Genomic DNA, 22,480 nt, shown 5'->3' with positions numbered 1-22,480 from the left:
TGGGCAAAACCCTGAAATTGACCAAGTGTCCCTTAGAAAAATATAGGCGGGCATAAAGAGGGAGTACTATACAGAAACATGTGCCCCATAGAAATATACATTAAAAATCAAGAGGCCCATACGGACATACAGTAAATGGGTGTGCAGTTCAGGCCTCTCCAGAAAGACAGGATGCAGAATAAATAAAGCAGGCCCGTTTTCTCTGCCTTGACGCAATGTACGTATGCAAATTTGGCACGAGTAGCAGTAAAAAATGTACTGGCGCTGAAAATACGTTTTGTAAAATAATCCGGAATATATTTGCAAATAAAACAAGCAAACGTCTAACCAGTCAGTAGAGTACGCTTGAATTTTAGGCTCCGAGAACTACATATCCCACAATTCCATCTGCGACGCTTGCGTCGCCCGTAATGATGACAGGAAGTATGTTGTTTGATAGCAACCGTCGCTGCGGACTGTGAAGCTGGGCAAAAGTGGTAAGAACTTGTAGAAACAAATATATATGAAACGCCGCAAACTCTCTTTGTTAGCTGTTCAGACAATTCTCTGTGGAAATGTAGTATGGCAGGTGATTTAGAGCGTCGTATCTAGAGTAAAGTGAGCTAGCGCTAACCGAACGGCGATGTCGGCTCGTTTGGATTTGAAAAGATGCTGGAGGAGGGAGCTTGGTAAACACAGCAACATCAGATAACGTTAGATTAGCAGAATCTCGTCTTTTATACACAAATTACACAGCGCTTGGCTGAATTATTAACCGAGGATTGAAATTCACCCCAGCAGATTTCGATGGAGAGGTTTGATGTATAGTTCATTCATTTAGCGTTATACACAGGGTCTGATGTAAATCCCCTGTGCTGATATTTAGGGGGCTAAACACAAAAACCTAATTCAACAAACCACGACAGAAAAACCTGAAATAACTTGTCAGCATTCAAAGAGAGAACATCGGGCAGTGCTGTCATAAATCTCCATAAACCTGGTTCCAAATGGTTTAGTTGGCTACCAAACTAAGAAACTACTGAGGATACCAACATGAATATGTGTATCCTCACTCTCGATATTAAATTAATAACTGCCAGCTGATGGGATGGCTGAAACTGTTGGCTTGAAACGGCAAACGTGAGTATTTCACTGGGTTAATCAAGTGGGCACCTTGCATCCCAAATGTTTAGTTGAATTCAGCCCCTGACACCTCCAGAACGCTCAAAAGTGAGTTCTGGCATCCCAGAATCATCCAACTCCATGTCCACATGGGCAACTTCTTCAGGGCTGATCTCAGAGAACAATCTGGAATACCAAACTCTAAAAGAAACGACATCGTTGATCTAGCTATGCTTCAGAATAGCCATGCCCAATGACTTGCATCTTCACCTACCCATTGACTAAGGTTTTGAAGTGTCGGGTAAATTGCTACAATAATGAATATAATGCAACTTGCCTCTATTGTCTACAGGTCTTACCAGCCTATCCCTCTCCTCTCTACATCATCCTAGTTTATCCACTGACCTTGTTTGGCTTGTGATCTTGTTTGGCCTGCCACCGAATCTGAGCAATAACTTTTTACTTTCTCTCCAACACAACCTTAATCCAAGATTTCCATGTATCACCTAACCCAAACCCTGCCTTTCCCCTTTGAACTTGCTCTATGGTTTCACTGTATTCAAGTGCCCCCCCGAGTGTGCTGGACTGTCTCCCTCAGATTCCATGTCCTCCTTCCTTTCACCTGTGGTGCAGTAGCCTTAACTCGCAAATATCTAGAGTAAGACATCACTCATCTCCAGCCTCACCTTAGCACACTTGAATTACTGTGTCAAATCGGTCAGTTGCAGCTCCAAAATGCCTTTATCGTATTAAGCTACAGTACACACCATGGCACTCTTAACCATTTCCTAACTGACATGCTTATCATTGTCTTTTAATTCCTCCACCTCAGTGACAGCAATCTCATATAGGCTTACTGTCAGTGGCCACATTATATGTGATAACAGTCCAAATTCCAAGCACCACAACTATATCAAATCACTATTGATACCAGTCTGCTGCTTGACCTCAGCAGCTTCAGACCATCTAACTTTTGGTTTCTGTCCACTAACCTTTTCCCGGCCAGGCCGGTTAGTTCCCCCTTGCTCTCCACCATCCTGTACTGCTGTGCTTGAACATGCCTCCTCTGCAACGGAGTACTGATATCCTGCAGACGTTGGTGTGAAACCTGCCACTGGACTTCATCCAGCTGTCCTGACCTTCTTCTTAATGAGTACTGATCAGTACCCTCTGCTTCCATTGCCCGCCTTCTCCTTCCTTGGTCCCTTCACTGATGTTGCCTTCCTCCATCCATATGTAGACCTGCAGCTTCAGCTTCTTTTTCTCCCTTTCTGACCTGATTGCCAACATGTTTCTCCCTGTTCTCATTGTCAAAACTGTTCCAACGTCTATAACCATGTTGTTAACCCATGAGTCATCTTCCACTCATTTTTGCAGACTCTCAGGGTACCTCAACATGTTATTCTGTAACTTGCTTGGGTGCATCCACCTGGCTATGTTAATCATGGACACTGCCACTATGAGTTGCCTGCCCATGACAGCCCCATTGGGGTCTATTCCCCCCTGCCAGCTGTCTTTCCAAGCTGTCACAAGGTCTTTCCCTTGTAGTCAGCTGCCATATTCACAACAGTAACTAGCCAAGGCCAAATAGAACATTCAATATTACACAGGTTTTGATGCTAAATCCCTTGTTCTAATATTTAGGGGGCTACACTCAAACCCAATTCAAGAAACCAAGACAGAAAAATTTAATGGGCTAGATAGAACATTCAATAATATACAGGATCTGATTTTGAATCTCTTGTAAAAGAGTTAGGTTAAACATTTACTAATGCTGATATTATCCAATTTCAATTCTTTAAACTTTTCATAGGAAGCATATACTCCAAACTCTTGGGGGCTGTGTTGGATAAATGGAGGAGCTCTGAACTAACATAACCTGTCGGGATGCAACATGTCCTTGTTCGCTGACGAGACAGCAGCGGATGAGCCGGTCAGAGACATCAACCTCAGCATCTTCCAAACCGCAGCTGGACCACAAGGTTTGTGACCCCCCCCCCCCCATTACAGGGACTACACACACACACACCTTCATAATGAGACTTAAAACAGGATGAGGAAAACCACCATTTTTAGCATAAATACATATGTAGCATTCTTTTAGCAGTGTTAACATTGTGGCTATACTGGTATATCGATATGTTTAGAGCAGTGGTTCCCAAACCTTATCGGCAATACACCCCCCTTCTACATTCGGACCAGGTTGATGCACCCCAATCCACCACAACTTAAAAAAAAAAAAACACAACATAGCCTATTTATAGCTGCATTAAAGGCATCAAGTTTAATCATGCACAAATAATCAGAACACACATTACATAATATTCGAGAGATCACAACAATGCACTCACATTCGAATGAAACTGAAACTACACTGCAACAAAGTTTCAATAAATTGCAACAAAGTTATATACAAGCTGTCACTTTTAAAGAGCAAAGAGGATGGATGAGGGCGAGGATACATGCACAGGCTCAGAGGCAGATAGGCCAATCATGAGAGAAGATGGGGAAAACTGCTGTCATAATTTCAGCCGCATTAAAGAAAAATTGCATCAAGTTTAAATTACAATTAACCATACATAACAGGAGGCGCTACCTGACGCTGCATGGTGGCAACAGGTGCCTGTGGTATGTCAAATATGCTTGTTTGTTTGCTTGTTTTTCTTTGTTTTTGTGCGTTTTGTTGTTTGTAATCAAAGTGTGTCAGAAAGTCGAGGACCAAGTTGCACAGGAAGGTGTTCAGGCCAAGTTCCCTGAGCTTGGTGACCAGTCTGGGGGGTGCTATGGTAATTAAGGCTGGACTAAAGTCAATGAACAGCATGGTTGTGGTGTTAAGCAAACTGTAGGGTGTCCAGAGCGATTGGGAGAGAGGAACAGGTGTAGTCATTAGTAATCATCTCAAAGCACTTTATGACCACAGAAGTGACAACTACAGGACAGTAGTCGTTGAGGTCAATTGGGTTGGTTGTCTTTGGTACTGGAACAATAGTGGACCTCTTGAAACATGTGGGTACTACAGACTGGACCAGCGAGCAATTGAAACCTTGGTGAATACAGGTGCTAGCAGATCAGCACAGGACTTTGGATGCCATCCGGATCTGCTGCCTTTCTGACGTTCACCCGCCACAGAGCCCCCCACATCATGCTCTGAGATGGTCAGTGGACGCTCCTCTCCAGCACTGGAACACACTTCCTCTACTGGGTTAGCCTGTGGGCTAATGCTTGCGCCGTAAGCCTTGAAGCACACAAAGAAAGAGTTCAATTCCCTTGCCAGAGAAGCGTTCACCGTGGTGGTAGGTCTGCCTGTAATAGTCCATAATACCTGCCACATGTGTCTGGTGTCAGATAGCTGGAACTGAGACTCCACTTTGTCCCTGTGCCACCGCTTCGCATCTCTCACAGCTCCTCTTAGCTGATATGAAGCTGCTTTGTACTTGACCGTCTGCCCCGACACAAGTCCTGCATTGTAGGCAGCGGTCCGTGCGTTCAAGGTCTGATGGATTTCTCAATCCATGGTGTCTGGTTAGGAAAACATCTAATAGTTAATCTTGGTGTTTTCCTAACCAGAAACTGTGGGTTGATAAATCAAAACAAGATTTTGCCAAATATCCCTATGAAGAATGTAGAAACCACTGTCTAGAAGGGTATGGGCAAAGCATTCTTGTTGCTTCTTTCATGTTTCCCTCAAGAAGAAGACTTTATCTTAAATTTCAAGCAAAATTTTGTAGTATCTTTGATTTCCTGTGAATATGCATAACTCTCTGAACGTGACAGAGAAATATATTGGAAGTCATTAGGGTCCACTCCTTTCTTCCAAAAAGCGCAGATTTCTGGAGGTCGTTTATTCTATTTTCTTCATCACAAAACACTGTAATTTGAGGCTGAAGTTAGGTGCAAGCCAGCTTCAAATGATTAACTTTGAAATAAAGGCAGCTTGATGGATTTGTAAGACACTTTGTTGCCAACCCTTGCATTATTAGTCGCTTGTATAAAAAAAAGGGGAAGCTCAGGCTTAATGATTCACCTATTATTATTATTATTGTTGTTGTTGTTGTTGTTGTTGTTATGTTTATTACCTATTATCACTCACTCTGCCAGCTTAATGCCAGAAGTGTAAATGTGAAATGAAAACGAGTACCTGTGTTTACTGGAGGCCTCTGTCGACAGAGTCATCAGTGGGTTACAATGCTCGAGCACGGCAGGACATATCACGGGTGCCCAGAGAAGAGATGGAGGACAGATTCCTGCGCCTCCATGATGAGAATTTGCTGCTTAAACAGCAAATCCACGGTCACGAAGACAAGATCAAGAGGTCAGTTACACAACACTAAAGAGGATCTGTATGAATCCAGCCACAAATTGCCTTGTGATACCGAGATGAGCTTTTATAATGCTGCTTTGTTTACATAAATTTCATTTCAGAAATTTTTTGGGAAAAGAAATGCCGGCAGGGGCCCAGATAAGAGGCTAATATCAATTTACTAAGTTCGAATAAAACAAAAAGATTTTTCCTGGAATGCAATATAACTTGAAAGCCTGGAAGTATTGTAACACATTTTAAAAAGCTGTTGGAAATATCTTTCATTCAGAAGAAAAAATTGTAAAATGATCATTTTGGCATTTGGGAATTTCTGAAGTCAATAATTTTAATGTAATTGTACAGCAAACCTTTTTTTCACCGAATGTTGGACAGAGCCATGAGAGGGTATAGCTTGATCATTTTCGTCAGTCCTTACACTCTAACAAACCCATCTTCTTCCTGTTGACTCCTCCAGGCTGGCCACTAAACTGCTGAAGCTGGTGAAGGACAGGCGCCGCCTGGAGCAGTTGGCCCTTGGCGGGGCCGGGGCCCATCCTGTCCACAAGGTGCGGGACGTGGAGATGGAGGAGATGATGGAGGAGCTCCATGACAAGGTTCGGAAGCTGCAGTCTGAGAATGAGGGGCTGAAGCAGCGCCTCCTTGTGGCCAAGCAGCAGCTTCAGGTGCAGAGCAGGAGGCCCACCCCTTACGGCCACGTCCAGTCACGCATTGATACAGGGCTGAAGAGACTGCAGGAGGACACGCCCAGTCCATCTCCACTGCATCCGAGAAGTGCGTTACATTTTGTATTCAGCGAGACATACTGTAGAGTTGTTAAATGATACGAAGTAGAGTAGCCCATTGAGTCCATTTTACCAACGCAAGTAGGCCTACATTGCATTATCATATGTAATGCCTGTGGCGAACAAATTTGAACAAGTTTGAATGGTTTTGATAGTATGTAACTGTTGCGCTTCTCCTCTGAGTGAACGTATTTTTCAGCTCCCAATATAGCAATTTGTGTAGAACCATCTCTAATAGTCACCTCTGCAACAGATATTTTTGCAACATTTGTAGTATTATTAAAGAAGTAATATTACTTAATTGACCCCACAGTGTGAGATTCCTGCATATCAGTAAAACCCTCTGATAGGAATGCAACACACAGAACCAAGTACATAACATAAATGAACATTATAGTACATAACCAGTGGGGTCCTTGCTACCATGAAGCCATACTGAGACGATGAGGCCGCTCTCGGGGAAAAATGACTAAATTTGTCCCACTTAGGTATGAGGAGTGTGGAGGGCAGCAGCAGACCTCCAGCAGGGCTTCCCCGATACGGACACAGCCTGTTGGAGGATGCCAGGGCAGAGATTCGCAACCTGTAAGCATCACACGGTTTCACCACAATTATTACTTTCTCACATATTTATTTTATAATGGCCTTTAAGATTATATGGTTGTTTTATTACTTTTATTTGACAGCACATTGTGTTCTATGTTTTGTGTGACGAAATACTCTATTAATATTATTGTAACTATTATTATTCATTGTCAACATTGCTCTTACTCTGTCTACAAAAGTAGTCACTGTAACATAGTTTTTGTTTTTGTTTTTTACTGGAAACTGCCATGCATACTGTCCTATTATAAGAACTGCGGTCGGTGTCCTCTCTCTGTCTCATCCACTCTTTGCCTCTCTTTTTCTCCCCCTGTACTATACAACAGAGAAAATGTAATTGAGACCCAACAAGGCCAAATGGAAGAGATGGAGCAAGCCTCCGAGCTCCTGCGGGATCAACTGAGGAGAAAGGAGACAGAATATGAGGAAACCCTCCTGCAGCTCCGTCAGCAGCAGACAGCTGGACAGAGGTGAAATACCGCACTGTCGCCAGGCCATTTTTATCTGTCTGTCACTGTTTTCTAATAGGAAAGGCAGTTGGAAGTGAAAGCAAAGCCTGGTCTCCATTTTACCCTAGCGGAGCACTTAAAGCTGAAAAGGGTATCTTTTCCAAGAATGCACAGGGTATATATCACCTGTATTTCTTTTTGTGAGCTGACATATCACAGCCGGGTTTCATAACAAAAACGACCAAAATGAATGTGGATTAGGTACCAGTAAATAAGTTACTGGAAAATTTCGAAGAACCTTGGATTGTAGAGCCAGAACAGGAGCAGGTTGGCTGTGTTTCAGGAGTTTCTGGTAAGAGATTGAAAGTTGTACCTGTGTCACTAGTTGAGTGTTGCGGTAATGTAAACCAACAGTAGACATTACTGCAACGAGTGGTAATGCAGCCTTCCCTTTCATATCAGCAAAAAAATGCAGTTGAGGGAGAACTTTTTCATCAAAAAACACCCACAGCCCCAGTATGTCACTGATTTTTTTCCTCTCTACAAGCTCAGCCATACTTCTATTGACAGGTTGCAGATCTTGTCATTCAACACATTTACAGTAGAGGAAGGCAATTAGAGCTCTCCTCTATATATAATGTTGGCTCCCTTTTGGAACAAGCTTTTAGAACAAGAGAATCAGACATTGTTGTGTAGAGAAGAACACGGATGGTACGGATGTGGAGAGAGTCAGCTGCACTTAAGTTCCTGGAAGTGCACATCACAGAGGACCTCTCGTGGTCCTCCCATGTCACTGCGCTCTCCAAGAAAGCCCAACAGCGTCTTCACCTCCTGCAGTGTTTAAAGAAGGCGAATCTCCCTCCCAGTCTCACCACATTCTACAGAGGCAACATAAGAGTACATTCTGACCAGCTGTATCACTGTCTGGCATGGGAACTGCAAGGCCTCTGAACGCAAGTCCCTACAGCAGACAGTGAAGACAGCTGAAAAGATCATAGGAACTGCTCTGTCATCCATCCAGGCCATCTACGATGCATGATGCACCCAGAAAGCCTTCAGCATCGTGAAGGACCCCACCCACCCTTATCACATCCACTTCTACCCTCTGGCAGGAGGTACCGCAGCATCCTTGCTGCCTCCACCAGACTATACAACAGTTTCATTCCTCAGGCTGTGAGTTTCCTCAGCAGTCTGAACACTCAGGACCTTCAACACAATGACTTTTTGACCTTCTTCCTTTTGCACAATTAACTGCACTGTCACTCTAAACAACACACCTACCTGCACAACTCATCATCATCATCATCATCACCGGTGGTCACTCGAAGCGAGTATGACTGTCCTCTCTGTTGTGTTGTCTACTTATGGGTCTTCAGATGGCTGTAGGGGCCGATCCGCTATCCACATACTTTGGTGCAGTGTGGACAGGGGAAAGTGATGGTGGTGGTGGTTAAGCCTTTTTCTTCCAGGAGCACCTATCCAGTGCAATGTGTTCCCAGTTGCTCAATGTGATGTTGAATTTCTTCAGACTGGTCTTGATATTGTCCTTGAAATATTTATATTGCCTGCCGGGAGCTCGCTGACCTTTCTTCATCTGGCAGTACAGGATCTGTTTGGGGAGACGTGTGTTGCACATGCAGATGACATGGCCTGTCCATCGCAGCATCTCTTCTCCACAGATGTCCCAGCATCTCTCCTCCACACATGTCCAAGCCATCTCAATCTTGTCTCTCTTGCTTTGTCTCCAAACCGTCCAACCGGAGCTGTCCCTCTAATATACTCGTTCCTAATCCTTTCCTTCTTTGTCACTCCCAATGAAAATCTCAGCATCTTCAACTCTGCCACCTCCAGCTCCGCCTCCTGTCTTTTCATCAGTGCCACTGTCTCCAAACCATATAACATAGCTGGTCTCACAACTATCTTGTAAACCGTCCCTTTAACTCTTGCTTGTACCCTTGTCGCAAATCACTCCTGACACTCTTCTCCACCCACTCCACCCTGCCTGCACTCTCTCTTCACCTCTCTTGTCTAAAGGAGAATTTAAGGGATCATTATTATTTTTATTTATTTATTTTTTTGCACTCTGGGTCTTATTTTCATGATTTTTGCCATTGAGCTCATCTGCTATGATATCATTTTACTCACCAGCTTCATTTTGGAGGTTTTGGACATGGGACTACACTGCACAAAGCTTTACAACATCAGAATATGATTCTTAAAACTGTCCTTTCAACAACAGCAACAACAACAAAACCCTAGTGCCTCAGTTTGACAGTATACATAATTTCCTATTAGCTATGATTTCTCAGTTGTGCTGGCTGCATAGTTTTAGCTATGGTTACTACGACCTGCAGTAAGAAGCATGGTCATCCCTGCAAGATAAGGCAGAAAGTACCTCAGCAATGCGATGGGGCAGCATTGATAATATTGGACATTAGGACTGCAACTAATGACTATTTTGATAGTCAAATAATTATTGAAATTAATAATCGACTATTCAGATTATGAATCACAATTGCTCAATGGCTCTTATGTAGCCATCAGCTTTTAAAATTAGCTTGAGGTTGTTTTAAGCATGTGCTAACTAACAATAAAGACAATAAAAATGAATGCTTCATTCAAAAATACTTAGTGAAGCTCCTGCTGGTAGAAAAGATAAAAATTGCAAATCCTTTTTTTCTGTCAAAATTTAAAACCAAGGGTAAGCAAAGTAGCAGCAATAAAATATAACAAAAGGGTTAAATGCAGAAGACAAATTTCATTGTAACCAAACAACTCTACAATAACAAAAATAAAGTTGCTTTCTTTATTTCTGTAAACAAACATCACAAGGGCACACAGAAATAGTGGAGTCTCTCAGTATACAGTCTATTGTATTGTGGTCTCTTCCAGGTCCACCGTCAGCAGCAATGTGACTATGATCAGACTTCAGAAGCAACTGGCTGAGAGGGCTAATGCCTTAACGGTGCTTGAGGGCAGGTTCCTCCAGCTGCAGGAGGTGAGTTCCAAAAGTTTGTTTTTACATCTTCCCTCTCGCTCCTACAGTAATATTGACTTAGTGTTGTGAATACCAAGGTCCTACTACAAAGTTGCAAACGCATTTTCTGATTTGGTGAATAGAAAATGACCTTTTAATGATATCTGTGCTATCTGCCTCAATACAGCCTGATGAGGCAATGGTCTCCAGGTGGTAGAGGAAGCTTTTACCTAGCGAGAGGCTGTGATTTAAAAGAAAGTTTTCTGCTCATTAATACCCCTTGAAAAATGACACATGTCGCTTTTACTTCGGAGAATTCTTTTTTTATTGAAATTTTAATGTATGACATTGAAACGCCAAATTCAAATAAACAAACAGCATATATAAAACGTACACAAAAGGGACATTGTGAGGTGATCAGTAAAGCCAATGCACAGACCTAGAATATATCTACCTTAACTAAGACAAAGTATAAAAATGTTAGTGATTACAATAAAAAAAATAAACTAACATGGAAAAACATACCAAAATTTTTTTCATCACATCACTTTTATACAAATAACACTCATTACAATTCAACACACTGTCAAGCTTACACCTGAGACCATCAAACAGCTGAATATTAAGCAAAAATAAAACTCCAACTGATTTAGAGTTAAGAGACACAACTAGTCATTTGCAGATTTCCTTCAAGTCTTGCCTCCCTTAGTTACTGTTGCTATGCCTGACAAACTTTCAAGATGAGCTTCACTACTATGATGGATTGGTTTAAACCTCAAGTTCTCATCTTCACGGTAAATAGACTACTGTATTTTTTTACTTAGCTAGCTTACCTTTCAGCAGATATAAGTGTGCATGTTAATGGTTCCTTTATTAAATCGAAAGTGTGGTCTTCCAGAAACCTAAATCTGTAGCATCAATCACAAGTTCCCTTTCCTTTTGTTGTCTTTTAATATAGTGCTACTTATTGTAACACTGAGGACACAAAGAATGGGAACCCAGCTCAGAGACGAGACAGGAGGCAAATAGCTCAACGTTGATAGGTGTTGGTAATCAGAACTTCTGCCCTGGCCAGAACCAAGCACCAGGATGACAGTTATGTTTAGCTTGGTGTTTCTGCTGAGACGATACGTGCTGCAAAGCAAACCAGACTTTCCTCCAAGTTTGAGAGCAGCATTTAATGAACCTCTGGGTAAAGGGAACTTCTATGTCCCTCTCCTCCTCTGGGAAGAGCGGCAGTTGGTAGCCATATTGACACTCATTGGAAGAGTTCTGAAGGGTGTTGTGTATGTACTTAGCCCAAGCTAGTTGCTTGCTCCAGGTGGATGGTTTGGAGGACACAAAGCACCTTAGCACCCTCTCCAGATCTTGACTGGTCCTCTCTGTCTGAACATTGGACTGCAGGTCCAGAGGAAAGGCTGGTGGAGGCACCTAGAAAAGAATAAAAAGCCACCCAGAACTGGGAGGAGAATTGGGGTCCATGGTGAGACGCAACATCCAGGAGCAGACCACGGAGTTGGAAGGCATGCAGGACTACATGCTAGGATGTCTCACAAGCTGAGGGAAGCTCAACTACCACCCCAGTCATTATTGATCAACAGTGGCTAGGATGGTACTGAATCAATAAGATGGAGTTAGACCAGTAAAAAAAATCTTTAGCTGATGTGGGACCAGTGAGAACTGGGTATGAGCAGAGGGTGCAAGAGGCCAGGTAGAGGTTGTTGGGATGTTTCGTTCTTCAGGTTCCACAGACAAAGGTGTGGGTGTCGGCCTCCATAGAAGGCTACTAAAATCTTCTTTGACGAAGGGTAGTCTAGGGTCAGGGTGTACCAGGATAGGGGCTGAATTGAAGTGCTGCTTGAGCTCTTGGAAGGCGTGCTCTGCTTCAGAAGATCAAATGAGCTGGGAGGATGAGCCCTTGGTCAATGCAGAAAGTGGGGCAGTGAGGGAGCCAAAATTAGAAATGAAGCATCTATTAAAATTTGGAAACCACAGGAACAACTTATTTATTTAGCAAATGCAGAGTCCTTTCCAAGTATCTTTGTGCATGCTCAGTAATGCAAGTAAGGAAATCACAGAAGGTTGAATCAGTTCATCTGGACACAACATTTATTGAGAGAAACATTTCATCACTCATCATTTCACATTGTCCATAAATGACAAGCATTTGGAACATCTGTTTTGTTGTTTCAGAGTCAGAAGACAATGAAGGCCAGCCATGACGCATTGATGGCCAAAGTGGATGAGCTCACAGGCCAGCTCAAAGACGAGAGACTAAAGAGCCTGGGTCTGGAGAGCCAGATTCAGAACATGTCCTTCTCTAAGATCAGGATAGAGGAGGTGAATCGACTGTCACTTTTTGAAGGGTCGAGTGACTAATTGAAAAGAATATCAACATCACAGATTTAAAAAAAATATAAAACCCCCAATTCCAAAAAAGTTGGGAAAGTGTGGAAAATGCTAATGAAAACAAAAAGGAGTGATTTGTAAATTCTTTGCAACCTGTACAATATTGAAAACACTACAACACATTTGATGTTTTACCTTGTGAATTTAAATTTTTTTTTTTTTAATATATTTAAACACTCATGGTGGTATGGTGGCACAGTGGTTAGCACAGTCGCCTCACAACAAGAAAGTCCCGGAACCCCAGGGTAGTCCAACCTTGGGGGTCGTCCCGGGTCATCCTCTTTGTGGAGTTTGCATGTTCTCCCCGTGTCTGTGGGTTTTCTCCGGGTGCTCCGGTTTCCTCCCACAGTCCAAAGACATGTAGGACAGGTGAATCGGCTGTACTAAATTGTCCCTAGGTGTGAATGTGTGTGTGTGTCGGCCCTGTGATGGCCTGGCGGCCTGTCCAGGGGGTCTCCCTGCCTGCCACCCAATGATTGCTGGGATAGGCGCCAGTATCCCCGTGGACCTGAGCAGGATAAGCGGCTTGGATAATGGATGGATGGATATACACTCATTTCAAATCTGATGACTGCAGCACACTCCAAAAAAGTTGGGACAGTTGAGCATTTACCACCAAGTAACATCAGCATTTCTTTTAGTAACTTAAGTGTTTCAGCACGGAAGTCACCAGTTAGTTAAGTTTAGTAAGCAGAATTTGTCCCTATTCATCCATTATGTAGGTCTTCAGCTGTGCAATTGTATGGTGCCTTTGTTGCCTTATTTTGCACTTCATAACGCACCACATATTCTCAATTGGAGACAGGTGAGGACTGTAGGCAGGCCAGTCTAGCACCCACACTCTGCTTACACAGCCATGCATGCACTTGTAATCTGGTTAGTATGTAGTGTGGCATTGTCCTGCTATAAAAAAGTAGGGATGTCCCTGGAAAAGACGGCAAGTTACCCATGCCATGGGCACTGACACACCCCATACCATGACAGATGCTGGCTTTTGGACCTGACACTGATAACAGCTTGGATGTTTTTTTTCCTCTTTATCCGGAGAACATGACGGCTGTTCTTTCCATAAACTGTCTGAAATGTTGACTCGTCAAACCACAAAACACATTTCCACTGTGCTACTTCCCATGTCAGGTGAGACAGAGCGCAGAGAAGTCGGCGGTGCTTCTGGACATTGGTGATGTATAGCTTCTGCTTTGCATAGTAAAGACTTAACTTGCATCTGTGGATGCAGCGGCGAATGGTGTTGACTGACAAAGGTTTAACGAAGTGTTCCCAGGCCCATGTCATGATATCCATTACAGACACATGACGGTTTTTAAGACAGTGACGTCTGAGCGGTCGGGGATCACACACATCCAGAAGTGGCTTTCGGCCTTGCCCTTTATACATAGAGGTTTGACTGGATTCCTTGAATCTGTTAATTATATTTTTCACTTTAGAGCGTGAAATGTCCAAAATCCTACTGATTTGTCTTTGGGGAACATTGATCTCAAAGTGCCGGATTATTTGCTGACGCATCTGTTGGCAAATTGGCAAGCCTCCTTACCCTTGAAGGACTAGGCCTTTTTTTGGAGGCTCCTTATATAATATAACATGATCGTCTCACCTGTTCACATCATCAAGTTCACATCACCTTCTTATTTCAACTTATCGCATCGTTATTTGTCCCTGTCCTTACTTTTTTGGAATGTGTTGCAGGCATCAATTTCAGAATAAAATAAATGCATATTTTCAAAAAACAATGCAGTTGATAAGGTAAAACATGAAATTCCTTGTCTTTATACTGTTTTTACCTGAATACAAGTCGAAGTAAATTTACAAGTCACACCTTTTTGTCTTTATTAGCATTTTCCATACTTTCCCAACTTTTTTTTTGGAATTGGGGTTGTAATTTTTAGTTCAAATTTCAATCACACTATACAACATATCCTGTTGTGCTAAAGCCCTGGACCTTCAAAATCACGTTGCATATCAGAGGAAAGCTTTCATTGTTCCCATAAAAGCCCCCTCTACCACCACACACACACACACACACACACACACACACACACAAACATGCAGCATTATTAGGTAGAGATTATTCATTGTATAGTACAGACGTAGCTTTGTCCACAGGAACTGCAGTTTGTATTTAACCAAAAAAAAAAAAACCACTCACAGATCTTACAGCACACCACATTAAAGCAGCTGTAGACAACTTTTCAACCCCCCTCCCCAGCATTTCCAAGTATTTCTATTGTGTGCACCACTCTCGCAAAGACAACCAGATCATTGCTTTCCGTTTATTAGCAGCCTGGCTAGTGTCCAAAGCAAGAAACAACTGTATGAATCCCAATTTGAACTCACAACCCCGATCTCAGTGCTATGATAAAGGCAGAGTAAAATATCCTGTAGTATTAATAAATAGGCTGGTTGTGTTACTTACTGATCCAGTAGAAAGAATGCCGACTGAAAGTCGGTTTGGAACCTTCTCAAGTCTCGGGTGTTGTATCAAACTCTGTTTCCCCCGAGCCAGAGTTCGATACAGCACTGGGACCTAACCTCAACCTAAACCTAACCTTAACCTGATTTCAACCTAACCCTAAGCTTGACTTAATGCTTACTTTAACCTAACCGTAGCCTATAGCTAACCTGTTTCCAAGCGAACGCTTTCGTCTGGTGAGGGGGAAACATCTCTACAGGGAAACAGAGTTTGATACAACACTGGAGCTTGCTCCATCGAGTGAATGATCGTTTGAGGTTCACTTTTGTTTTTACCTCTGTTTCCATCTCTCTCCCTTTTCACCTTCTTTGCCTCCTCCATCTTGCCGGGTAGTTTCCACTGTCACTTCGGTTGTTCCACTGCTCGTCATTTCCACTACTGGGGGTAGCTACCAATAGCTACCAGGGAAAACAAAAGTGCTATCCTCTCCCTATTTTGGTTGCGCAATGGTTGGTGCACTTCCTTTGTGCCGTAAATCGAGCCTTCATTTTCCTGTGAGATCATACCTGGTGGCAGACAGAATTGCATAATGAAAGCGAGGCTTATAGGGAACCAATCTAAATGTCGATGGTGTCATTATTCTATAGCTATTACACAAGTTAGAGCAAAAAGGTTATCTACTGCTGCTTTAATTTCTCAAGTCACAACTGATACCTCCTTTTGTGAGATCTTTTTAACTCAGCGATGACTTTTTTTCTGAGTTTGAATTATATTCTAAGTATATTCTTGGAGATAGACATGCATGGAAAATGAGATTTGTGGAGCTCTTCAAGTCCATTATAATTTATAATGCAAATACTTCTTTGCTGTTGACATGTGTAAATGACGTTTTCACAGTGTTGAAATACATGCAAACTAATATTTAGCTGGGTGTCCAAGTAGAGTAGCGGTCTATTCCATTGCCTACCAACAAGGGGATGGCTAGTTTGAATCCCCATGTTACCTCCGGCTTGGTCAGGCATCCCCACAGACACCAACTGGCTGCGAGTGGGAAGCCAGATGTGAGTATGTGTTCTGGTCGCTGCCTCCTCTGGTCAGTCGGGTGCCTGTTCGAGGGGGAACTGGGGGGAATAGCGTGATCCTCCCACGTGCTACATCCCCCCCTGGTGAAACTCCTCACTGTCAGGTGAAAAGAAGCAGCTGGTGACTCCACATGTTTCGAAGGAGGCATGTGGTAGTCCGCAGCCCTCCCCAGATCGGCAGAGGGGGTGGAGCAGCAACCAGGACAGATCGGAAGAGTGGTGTAATTGGCCGGATACAAGTGGGGAGAAAAGGGGGGAGGGAATCTCCCCCAAAAAAAGAACTCATATTTAGCTGTCTTCCACTGTCACTTTTTATATATTGTATTCAGACAATACATTTCTGAGGGACAAAGTGTCCACAATCATTGATCTTGGCCTCTGGCTGACAGGGGCATTGAATTTTGACATTTTCTCTAGAGAATTTCAAATGCCCTCCACCAATAGTACATTTGGCTTTTAATAGTCCTTCTGATTGAAAAGTAGCTGTTTTGTTCTACATCTCCTCTGTTGCACAGATGCAAGAGCAAATTAATGATCTGATGAAGGAGAGGGACCTTCTGAAGGAGAGTTGTGATAAACTGGTCAACAGGTGAGCAGTCTGGATTCTGATACATCGTCCTTAATATTTAGTTGGTATTAGGGATGTCCCGATCAAGTTTTTTGGGCCACGATCCGATTCTGATCATTTAATATTGCTATCTGCCGATACCGATCCAATCCGATACATTTTCCTAGAATAACCAATCCAATGTATATGCTTGACAATTGAATAGCTCTGCAATGCATTAAGAAAGAAAATGCCTGCATCCAAGCTGTTCCTTAATGGGTTTTTATTTATTTTCAAATAAACCGTATAAATATGCCTCTTATCACAAGTCCACTTGTAGTGCAGCATTGGTTTAATTTGTTCTTTAACAAAATAACCAAGTAATTGTAAACAAACTAAAATATATAGCTTATTCCACTTAGTGCAAATAGTCACAATTCCACTTCAAAATGGTAGCTTAAGTTTGACATTCAATCACAACAATCAATTCCTTAGTGCAGCATTGTACTGAAACTAGAACACTCAAAATGAGTGCATGACACGTAGTGTCGGGAGGGCAGGTAGGACATAACGTGGACCAACAGCTGCAAAAGACGGAGAAAACCAGTGTCCCCTACCACAGCGATGGGCTGGTCATCCAAAGCGATGAATTCAGCTACTTTTTCAGTTATATTTTTGGCCTTGTCTCTGCCGGGAGGAAATTCCTCTTTTTAAAAGTACCCTCCAGTGTGAGTTGCTTCAGTGCAGCCTTCGCCTTGGTTAGCTGAGTCAACTCGTTAAATTCCGTTTCGTGTTTTTTTAGGTGCCTAATCAAGTTAGTGGTATTATACGCAGCTCTATAAAAACCGCCCCGCGAAATGCTTGCATTGCAAGTGGCTGTTGGGCTATTTTGGGTTTCTGTTGTAAAATAACGCCACACTTCAGACATTTTAGCTGCGTCCTGGTCATGCCGCGTTATTATGAAACTCACTGCTTTTCTGGGCAAGACACGCCCTGTGTAGCATTCAAGCGCTCGGATTGGCCAGGCGTCCATGCTTGCGCTAGGATTGGCCAGGCGTCCATGCTTGCGCTAGGCACGCCCACGAGCCTACTCGCTATTAAAATGAATTGAGGATTTGAGATCTTTGACCGCCTCCGACGCTAACCGTGTTTGTTTTTTTGTGATTGAATACACTTTTCCACACGTTTTGTGTGCCCTTATTAACAAGTAGTGGTGATCGCCATCAGCCAACTACTTAATACAGAAAAAATTACTCCCTTTCAGGAATTGTTGCTGCATAATATTATATCAGTATCGTAGTAACTTTAACGCCACTGCTACCCGACCTCTAATAAAGAATAGGCTAAAGGCATTCTGGTGTCCTCTCTGATTAAAGTGTTATTAATTTGTGACCCCCACATGTTTTGTGTGTGCTTATTAACAAACTGCGATTATCGCGATCAACCAGTGACATAATACCGAACAATCACTTGTCCTTTTGTGGAACAAAAAACAACAACGTCGCTTTGAGTAGCGTCAGCCTGTCGTCCAAAAGTTACTACGATACGAAACAAAAGATCGGATTTATTTTCTGCTCAATCCGAGTCAATACGATCTCTTAAAATGCCTGGCTCTGTACCGATCCCGATCCTTGAGATCGAATCGGGACATCCCTAGTTGGTATAGTTGAGTTTGCTTTTTGTGTTTTCTTTTTATCAGGAGTTGTGTATTTGTAAATTAGATTGAGTATTTCGCAGACTGTAATGTAGAACTGCAGTGGTGGCGTCAGATGGGCGTTCATTATATGAGTTGTTGTTTAAAACAGATGCCTTAAGGTGGACGGACTCATAGTCCACCTTAAGGCATCTGTTTTAAACTTGGTTCCAATTTGGATCATCAAACGAGAAACAAAATGGATGTTTTTAAGCGAACTTTCTGAAGCAACTGTGAATGTTGACCTTTTTTCGCCCCATTTGTTTGCAGTGCGTTTGATGTCTCTCGGGAACAAAAATGGCGTGTGCAGGAGCAGCAGCTGAAGCTACAGATTGCCCAGCTAGAGATGGCTCTGAAGGCTGACCTCACCGACAAGAATGAAATCCTGGACAAAATTAAGGCTGAGAGAGGTACCACTGGGTCTGCTGGTACTGCGTATGTGCCTTTTGTTTTAAAATGCAGGATTGTTTTCACAATTTTCCTATACAAGTCCATGAAGACTAAAGGCGTCTGAAACATGAATTTGATTAGTTACAGCTCTTGAAAAGTTTGAATCAAAGAAAATGTCAGAAACAGGGAAATAATATAAACTACTATGTTAGTATTGTAGACCCACTGACAGTTGTTTTATTGTGAAATTTGAGAAGAATAATCTTGAGACATAGAGCAAACGGCACCTTATATTAAATAATGTTCAGTAATCTTCAAACCCAAAATTGATGAATTTTGGAATGGAGAAACCCTATGTGTCAGTCATTTGTTTGGCTGGCTGGTTGTTGTTGATTTTTTTTTTCAGATATAAATGAGAATTTGACGCAAGAGAAGAAACAGCTGCACATCCAGTTCCTGGAGCAGAAACAGCAGCTAGATGAGCTAAATGACCGTATGAAGTTCTTCACTAAGGTCAGGCCCAGGGCATGAATCTAACTCTGTTATCTACTGGCTGCAGTGGTAGTTGTTTTTTTGTTTTTTGTTTTTTTTTTTGTTTTTTTTTTTTGTTGTTTTGTTTTGTTTTTTCAAATTAAAGAGCTAATTTTACTATTTCACCTGCAAAAATGCTTTTTAGGACATAGACCAACCTGCTTTGGTAACAGCCAAGGCTTAGTGGAAGAACACGTACCAGTCACAGCAGCTGCTGGCAGGGTTTCACATTCCACCCAAGTTAGGCCAAACGCTGATAATAGCTTCTCTTGGGTATTTTATTTGACATTTCCCTATCCAACACATATTCCTGTTGCTCACACACTGATTCTTTGCTTTCGTATTGTGTTCATCTAGGAGACTGAGCTAGACATGTCAGAACTCTCTGAGGCACTGATGCTTATCAAGGTAAATGTGGGTGGAGGTTCGGCATTTAGTTGCTTTGTGAGTTACTGGACACATTAGTAATATTACTTTGCCCAGTCTGTGTGTGTGTGTGTGTGTGTGTGTGTGTGAGAGAGAGAGAGAGAGAGAGAAAGAGAGAGAGAGAGAGAGAGAGAGAGAGAGAGAGAGAGAGAGAGAGAGAGAGAAGGAGAGAGAGAGAGAGCAAAGACAAGTCACATTTGAAGCTATTTAAATCACCAGTAAACCTGCCCAGTTATAGATCATTACTCATTCCAATACTTAATCTTAAGTACTTGACAAATAGTGAAAATATTATTTGATTTTTTTTAACTGTTGATTAGAAATAAACATGAAGTAAACATCTTATTACAATGACATGGTGCCACTGTATTTACAGATGCAATAAGCTACTTTAGGTTGTGCACCATGACTGAAGAGTGTCACTAGGCATTAGTAAGATAGGTTAGAAAATCCTCTGGGTTCTTATTTTCAAGGCTAACTTTTGACTTTTCTTGTACACTGTCCATTTCTCTCGCTCTCTGCCCCCAAAATTTCTTGACGCTGTCCTCTAAAGGGTATCGTATAAAAACACAAATGGCATTAACATTTCTCTTATCAACATCCAGATCTTCTCCTCTCTCTCTCAGGTACGTAAATCCCAGAGGAGCGGTGAGTTGGGCTTCCTGGAAGAGTTGGAGGATGAAGCACAGGGCAATACAGAACGTTCTGTCAGGGAGCTTCGAGCCGCACATGCTGAGACCATCCAGGAGCTGGAGAAGACCAGAAACATGCTCATCATCGAGCACAAGATCAGCAAAGATTACAAGGTAGAGGATACCACCTGCAGAACGGGAAGCTTGTTTTTTTCCAAACTTCGTCCAAAACGCTTAAAAATCAGCAAACGGATTTTTAGTGCAGAAAACCAACTCTGTCATAGTGGTTAGTATGCAGAATGGCTGGTCATAATGAAAATATCCCATTATTTGGCTTGTGCTTTTCCCACCCTGGTCATACATACACAAATATGTAATTCAAAGTCCAACCGAAATTAAAACGCTTTTTTTTCTTTCCTTTTTTTACAACAAAAATATCTGCTCTATGTGGTCTGTTGTGTCCTCTTGGGGGAAAAAAATCATGATCTTGGAGGAAAAAATTTGCATTTAAATGTTTTGTTCTCATGAGGGAGCCACCTATCTCAGCTTCTACTGGTAGCTGGGGATTTGGTTATCCATCTGCATAGATGAAGACTAGCCAGTAACCACATTTTATTTCAAAGACATTTTTTTCCAGGGTCAGCCCCTTAGACAGGATAAGCCATCAACAACACAGCACAACCTTATGTGTGTACTGCACCAACTTCAGCTAGCCACAGTGTCCAACTTTAGCTGTTGTGTAGCTGGGTGTAGTAGTGAGGACTAAAGTTGAAAACGTTTTGGGTGCCATCGCTGTCTGAGCGGTATACAAATATACTAACATATCTCATAATTCGTCCAAGAAGATGTTGAAAGGTGTAATTTGACAGACAGACATTTAGCCAGACAGACAGTTCAGTTTTCCATGTTAAGAGCCAGATAAGTGTTGGATTATAAAAAGTGCTATCTATTGCCTTGTAACATCATTTGTAGCTGTATGACCAGGGAAGCTGACAGTGTCTCCCAGCAAAACAAGCTTTCAGCTGCCACTCAAATGACATCATAGTAAAGCCCACTCAGCAGCATGAGGGCTAGATGCCATTGGAGCATACATCTCCAAAAATATGCTTTTCCTTCTTTCTGAAAATAAAAATAGTCACAATAACTAACTAGAGGGTGTGCTCCAATTATCGGGGCATCACATTGCTCAGCCTCCCTGGGAAAGTCTACTCTAGGGTGCTGGAAACGAGGCTATGACCAATTGTCGAACCTTGGATCCAGGAGGAACAATGCGGATTCCGTCCTGGCCGTGGAACAACGGACCAACTCTTTACTCTTGCGGAAGTGCTGAGGGAGGCATGGGAGTTTGACCAGCCAGTCCACGTATGTTTTGTGGACTTGGAGAAGGCTTACGACTGTGTAACCCGGGGCACTCTGTGGGGGGTACTGCGGCAGAATGGAGTACCAGAGCAGTTGCTACAAGCCATCCGGTCCTTGTATCACCAAAGTGAGAGCTGTGTCCCCATTCTTGGCACAAAGTCAAACATGTTTTTGGTAGATGTCAGACTCCGCCAAGGTTGTCCCTTGTTTCCGATTCTGTTTGTGATATTCATGGACAGGATCTCAAGGCGCAGCCAAGGTGAGGAGTGTGTCTGTTTTGGGAACCTCAGAATTGCATCTCTGCTCTTCACAGATGATGTGGCTTTGTCGGCTTCATCAGAATGCGACCTTCATTGTGCACTGGGGCGGTTTGCAGCTGAGTGTGAAATGGCCGGGATGAGAGTCAGCACCTCCAAGTCTGAGGCCATGGTTCTGTACTGGAAAATGGTGGATTGCTCCCTTCAGGTTGGGAATGAGCTGTTGCCTCCAGTGAAGGAGTTCAAGTATCTCAGGGTCTTGTTCATGAGTGAGGGTAGGATGGAGTGGGAGATTGACAGGCGGATTGGTGCAGCTTCAGCAGTAATGCGGATGTTGTACTGGACTGTTGTGGCGAAGATGGAGCTGAGCTGGAAGGCAAAGCTCTCAATTTACCAGTCAATCTTCATTCCAGTCCTCACCTATGGTCATGAGCTTTGGGTAGTGACTGAAAGGGTGAGATCGCAGATACAAGCGGCTGAAATGAGTTTCCTC

The 22,480-nt window shown here is 42.7% G+C and overlaps 1 protein-coding gene across 1 annotated transcript in view; it reads left to right on the top strand.

Moving 5' to 3' along the window:
* The first annotated feature begins 444 nt into the window (after positions 1 to 444).
* rpgrip1l (RPGRIP1 like) overlaps positions 445 to 22,480 on the top strand; it is a 42,972-nt gene continuing 20,936 nt past the window's right edge. The window contains exons 1-13 of the mRNA XM_056281863.1: positions 445 to 476; positions 2,915 to 3,083; positions 5,269 to 5,413; positions 5,877 to 6,193; positions 6,693 to 6,789; positions 7,134 to 7,277; positions 10,149 to 10,254; positions 12,427 to 12,573; positions 16,668 to 16,741; positions 18,663 to 18,802; positions 19,189 to 19,295; positions 19,671 to 19,721; positions 20,366 to 20,545. Of these exons, the coding sequence (XP_056137838.1) occupies positions 2,996 to 3,083; positions 5,269 to 5,413; positions 5,877 to 6,193; positions 6,693 to 6,789; positions 7,134 to 7,277; positions 10,149 to 10,254; positions 12,427 to 12,573; positions 16,668 to 16,741; positions 18,663 to 18,802; positions 19,189 to 19,295; positions 19,671 to 19,721; positions 20,366 to 20,545 (1,596 nt within the window). The 5' untranslated portion in view covers positions 445 to 476; positions 2,915 to 2,995. The remainder of the gene's footprint in view (positions 477 to 2,914; positions 3,084 to 5,268; positions 5,414 to 5,876; positions 6,194 to 6,692; positions 6,790 to 7,133; positions 7,278 to 10,148; positions 10,255 to 12,426; positions 12,574 to 16,667; positions 16,742 to 18,662; positions 18,803 to 19,188; positions 19,296 to 19,670; positions 19,722 to 20,365; positions 20,546 to 22,480) is intronic.

Source organism: Lampris incognitus, chromosome 6 (genome assembly GCF_029633865.1).
Source record: "Lampris incognitus isolate fLamInc1 chromosome 6, fLamInc1.hap2, whole genome shotgun sequence".
NCBI classification, from domain to species: domain Eukaryota; kingdom Metazoa; phylum Chordata; class Actinopteri; order Lampriformes; family Lampridae; genus Lampris; species Lampris incognitus.
This window is presented reverse-complemented; position numbering and strand designations above follow the sequence as displayed.